The sequence below is a fragment of the Sus scrofa genome, chromosome 4 (genome assembly GCF_054392235.1).
Source record: "Sus scrofa isolate SSC_HxYL_T2T_F1_AM1 chromosome 4, Sscrofa_HxYL_maternal_Yorkshire_Landrace_v2.0, whole genome shotgun sequence".
Taxonomy (NCBI): Eukaryota; Metazoa; Chordata; class Mammalia; order Artiodactyla; family Suidae; genus Sus; species Sus scrofa.
In genome coordinates, this window is record NC_139386.1 from 39,388,507 (window position 1) to 39,393,753 (window position 5,247).

At 52.7% G+C, this 5,247-nt stretch overlaps 1 protein-coding gene across 3 annotated transcripts; it reads left to right on the plus strand.

Moving 5' to 3' along the window:
- Positions 1-283: 283 nt before the first annotated feature.
- TSPYL5 (TSPY like 5) lies at positions 284-4,719 on the plus strand. 3 transcript variants are annotated; one of them, XM_021089070.2, is made up of 2 exons: positions 284-2,572; positions 4,006-4,719. In XM_021089070.2, the coding sequence occupies exon 1, from the start codon at positions 368-370 to the stop codon at positions 1,613-1,615; it is 1,248 nt and encodes a 415-aa protein (XP_020944729.2). In that variant the 5' UTR covers positions 284-367; the 3' UTR covers positions 1,616-2,572; positions 4,006-4,719. The 3 variants fall into 3 exon arrangements, with proteins under 3 accessions (XP_020944729.2, XP_020944730.2, XP_020944731.2); XM_021089071.2 differs by having other exon boundaries at positions 284-2,545; XM_021089072.2 differs by having other exon boundaries at positions 284-2,494.
- The last annotated feature ends 528 nt before the right edge of the window (positions 4,720-5,247 follow it).

Here is a 5,247-nt window from a genome sequence, read left to right on the forward strand (position 1 = left end):
GTTTAGTTTAGAAAGCCCATGATGGGAGGGACGGATGTGATGGCTGTCTTGAGGGTGTTTTGTGTGAGGGGCCCGCCGAGGGCACAACTGAGACTTGGGGGAAGACACCAAACGGAAGCAAACCCTCCGCTCACAGTGAAAGGGAGCTGGGGTGAGATGCGGGTGGGGGGGCGTCTGCGAGGGTCGGCTGGTGCGCAGCTGCGGCGGCGGAGCCAATCACCGGGCGCATCCCGTCCTCGCGCGATGGTATAGTCGTGCAGTCGTGACGTCGGCGGTTGCCATGGAGAGGCCCGCCGGTAGGGACCGCGAGCTGGCGCCAGGGGCCGCAGGGTCGGAGCGTGGCTTTGAAGCCGAGTCCGCTACCACCATGAGCGGCCGAAGTAGGGGTAGAAAGTCCTCCCGCGCCAAGAGCCGGGGCAAAGGCCGCGCCAAAGGCCGAGTCCGCGCTGCTCCTGATGACGCCCCACGCGACCCGGACCCTCCACAGTGCCAGAGGCTCGGGGAGGAGACCAAGGCGGCACAGGTGCAGGCTGGCGCGGGTTGGGGTGGCCTGGAAACCGCTGCGCCCGCGCCGCCCCGCCGGCCCGGGGAAGAGGACGCCTGTCGGCTCCCCCTGGACTGTGGCCTCGCGCTCCGGGCCCGGGCTGCGGGGGATCGCGGGCAGGCCGCGACCAGGCCCGGCCAGGGGAAGGCCGCATCCCTCTCGGAGCGTCTGACGACAGACACCGTCTTCGTAGGAACCGTGGGAACCGTGGGAAGACCGAAAAATGGCCCCCGCGTTGGAAATCGGCGCGGCCCGGCTGGGAAGAAGGCCTCAGATACCTGTAGCGCAGCGGGGAGGGGGCCTTCGGCCGTAGCCGGTGGGAAGCCGAAGAAAGGGACTGCTGGGGAGTCTGCCTCCGTTCCAGTGGTAGAGGAGAAGAAGATGGAGAAAGATGCAGGGTCGGGGCCTCCAGCGACAGAAGGCAGCATGGATACGCTGGAGAACGTCCAGTTGAAGCTGGAGACCATGAACGCCCAGGCGGACAGGGCCTACCTTCGGCTCTCTCGCAAGTTTGGCCAGTTGCGCCTGCATCATTTAGAGCGCCGGAACCTCCTCATCCAGAACATCCCAGGCTTCTGGGGGCAGGCGTTTCAGAACCACCCCCAGCTCTCGTCCTTTCTGAACAACCAAGATAAAGAGGTACTCGGCTACTTGAATAGCTTGGAGGTGGAAGAGCTTGGCCTCGCCAGATTGGGCTACAAAATCAAGTTCTACTTTGGGCGCAACCCCTATTTCCAAAATAAGGTGCTCATCAAGGAATACGGTTGTGGTCCATCCGGCCAGGTGGTGTCTCGTTCAACTCCAATCCAGTGGCTCCCAGGGCATGATCTCCAGACCCTAAGTCAGGGCAACCCAGACAACAGCCGGAGCTTCTTTGGGTGGTTTTCCAACCACAGCTCCATTGAGTCTGACAAGATTGTGGAGATAATCAACGAGGAATTGTGGCCCAATCCTCTGCAGTACTACCTGATGAGTGAAGGGGCCCGTGCAGAGAAAGGAAAGGAGGGCCGGCCAGGTCCAACAAGGCAGCCAGTGGAGACCCCTGAGCCTGGGGTCAACAAGTCCAACTGAGCCTGCACAAGTCTCCCTCCTACCTCCTGCTGGACCCATGCCTGGCTGACCACATGTGTTTGGCTGTCTGCCATCTCTTCGTGTTGGCCTCTGTGCACTGTATTCGCTTTGGACTTCTGTTACAAGAATATGGCATTTATGATCATGTTCTGTTGCCTCCCCATGGCGTTCTTTCTTTTTCCATTAGTGCCACACGTTACGTGATCTCACCCCTACTGTTCATATGTTAAACACACTTGATTCAGATGTGTGCTGCCTTTATCTACATTGCCTGGACCCTGTTCTTGGCTCTGGCCTTTCCCACTTGTCTTTAACGTGGACACTCATGAGTCATCCAACAAGAGGACCAGTGCATCCTCAAGCTCTGCTACTTCAGGGCCCATGACTTGCTGGGCTTAGTGTTCATGCTGGCCATGCATGACATCCATGGCAAGCTTTTCTATTGCCCACTGCAAAATGAAGCTAGGGCACATGGTATTGGCTCCCAGCCAAAACTGATTGTTCTTTGGCTCTGGGGTCACCAGCCAGGGTGCCATCCACAGGATCTCTGGCTTTGGCCAAGGGGCCCACACGGCCCTCCTGGACATGGATGAGGTTAAGGGTCCGAAGCGGTATGTGGTGTGTTCTGTACCATCAAGTGTCTCTTCCTGCCTCTGGGCCTTTCTTCTGGTGGAACCTCGCTCAAGGTCTGCACCATGCCTCATTACTAGCAGACCATTGAGTTTTGTCTAGGTTGCTTTTGGCCCCACTTGGTTTCCTGGTCAACAAGGACCTCAAGAACTGCCTGTGGACCCAGATCCGCTGCCGGCGCATGAGACACTTCCCCTTCCTTCCAGCCTTCTAAGAACCCTACTGGCTCCAAGACTGATGGGCGGGCTGGTATGTGTAGACATGTGCTCACTGAAAATCAAGCTGCGGTTCCAGTTGAGGGTGAGGACTGACTCATCTAGAGTCTAGGTACCTTTGTGGACTCCCCGCATCCCTTCTTCACACATGACGAGAGCGCTCTAGTGGGGTTGTTGGGGAAGCGGTATTTCTAGATCTCTGGGCCTGTGTCTACTTCATCTCACACCTTCTTCCTGCTCTTCCTTCCCTCTTTTTCTTCCTCTTGGCCTTTCCTTCCTTCTCGATCTCCTTGTCCTGTCCCCCACCCCTCCTTTCTCTTTCTTTCCGTTTTGTTTCAGTGGTACCACAGCTCGGAGAAAACAAAACAATTCTAAAACCAAGGTTTTTTATGCCCAGCTGGTGAGATAGCTGGGGACGTGCTATGCACATGCTCACAAAGGGCTGCAAGAGGGTAGAGGAGCCAGAAGGCCAGAGGGTCTGTGGGCACACCCTGCTCCTGACTCCTTGGTACACTCTGTAATTCTGCAAATTCTTTTCATGGCTGCGCATCTGCGAGAACGATAACCCCCCCCAGGCAGCGGTGTCGTGGATTAGTGTTACTCCTGTTCCCACCTTTCTTTGTGCCCCTAAGACCCAGTTGCCTCCTGCTGTTTCCTCCTCTGTGGTAACCTCTAGCCCTCTGGAACCTCATTCCCCAGCTTTCCTGCCCTCAGCCATCCTTTGCTCTCCTCACTTCGACCTTTAAGTATCTGTAGGAGCAGGCTTTGGGCTCCAGTATGGGGGATCCCAAGGCTCTCTCCTGGGGCATGGGGATAGGGGTGAGCAGAGTCTGTTCTGAATCCCCAGGGCTCATTTCTGGTGGGTGTAAAAGCTGAGCGGGGCCCTCCCTGCCCAAGCTTGTCTGTGTCCCCTTTCTCCCTCTCCTCCCTGAGGCTGGAGAAGTAAGACTGAATCCATCCTTGCCCTCCCCCTAGCTTCCCTTTCCCATGGGACATCTTGTTCTGAGGTCCTCAAGGGCTAAGTTGACTCAGGGTTGTAGAGAGGGTGTTTTGGGCAAGGGGCGTTGGAGCAGAAACAGAGCGGGAATGAGTCTGGTGCGGAGTAGGCCTGGAAGAGCCGATTGAAATGGCTTGTGAAGCCTCAGGGAGAGTACACCCCTCTCTCCGTGGTGGAGGGGACGAGATGGGGGAGTTAAAGGGGGTCATGGGCAAATGTGGGGGTACGCCCAGAGTTTATCCAGTCTCCATCTCATCATCAGTGGATTGTATAAATCACAGAAGCAAACCAAAAACAGAAGAATGTTACTTTGGATGCTTTCTCTTTTGTTCTAGGTGTGGCCTTGTGTATGTGGAAGATTAAGCTATATGCTGCTTATTTTGTCTCTAAGTAAATCTTAACCACTTTCCCTCCCCATTTTTTTTTTTTTCCCTAATGGGAGAATAGAGCTGTACAGGTCTGCTTTTTTTGTTGTTTTGTGTGTGTGTGTGTGTGTGTTTGTTTTTTTTTTTTTTTAACTTTTTCCTCTTTATTATGGACATTTTCAGACATGCGCAGAAGTGGAGAGGATGGTCCGTGGACCCCACGTGCCCATCACCCGGCTACATCAATTTTATCAATTATGATTACCTGGTTTCATCTGTATTTCCCTCTCCCCGCCTATATTGTTTATTGAAAGTCCAAGACACTGTGCCAGTTCAACCAGGACTGCTTTGGGATATTGGGACACTCTTTTGGTGGTGACAGTGGTGGGGTGCACTGCCATTATCATATCAGGTCTGCTTTTTGCTTTTCATGTTAAACTAATGAAGTTCCAGAGATGAGCCTTAGAAACGAAAGTCTTCAGAATTAACATGAAGTCTCAAAAAGTGATGACAGGGATGCTGCCTTTTCCTGCAGCCACAAAAGGAGAGACTGTTGTGTTGTAAACTCTTTCAGAGACCTCGCGGTCTTTGATCAGGTGCTCACCCGAGGCACCAGAGTATCAGTCTTTTTTCCTGTGTAAGACGAGGCTTGTGTGACTATTAGAATTGTTATCAGCTTGTCCTGGTATCATAAAGTAACTCTGGGCTTGGAACTATAATTTGGAAATTGTTGTTGTGTTCTGTAAAAATAAGCTCCCCAAAGTAATCAGTAACTGGTTGTCTGTCTTGGTAATTTGACACCCTGGTAATAATGCAATTATTTCTTTGTTCTGAAACAGTATAAATAGTTGTAAGCCTGCATGCGTGATGGAAAAATAAAAGCCTGTATCTCTGTTACATTTTTTTCCCTTTTTTTTTTTTTGTTTTAATTTGTCGTTGTTGCTTTTTAGGGCTGCATTTGTGGCATATGGATGTTCTCAGGCTAGCGGTAGAATCAGAGCTGCAGCAGCCGCTGGCCACAGCCATAGCCACAGCAATGCAGGATCCAAGCCGTGTCTTTGACCTACAGCACAGCTCATGGCAGTGCCAGATCCCCGACCCATTGAGGGAGGCCAGAGATGGAACCCACATCCTCATGGATCCTAGTTGGATTCGTTTCTGCTGTGCCACAATGGGAACTCCCTCTGTTATATTTTTTATTTTCAAAAGAAAATTAGAAAGATAAGCAGAGGCTAGGTAGTTAAGGGTATGTGTTCTGTGACATACACGAGTGATTCTGAAGCCTCAGGCCCTTGGGTGACTAGCTATAGAAGAATATATAAAATTCTGCTTCCTGAGCCCTTATCAGAGATTGAGAGTCTGTGGTTCTGGGAAGAAGCCAGGTAGTCTTGTTTTTTAACAAGCTTTCCGGGCTATTCTAGTGGA

Excerpts from the sequence above, each read along its gene's own strand:
- TSPYL5 (XM_021089070.2), top strand. The coding sequence starts at position 368 with ATGAGCGGCCGAAGTAGGGGTAGAAAGTCCTCCCGCGCCAAGAGCCGG.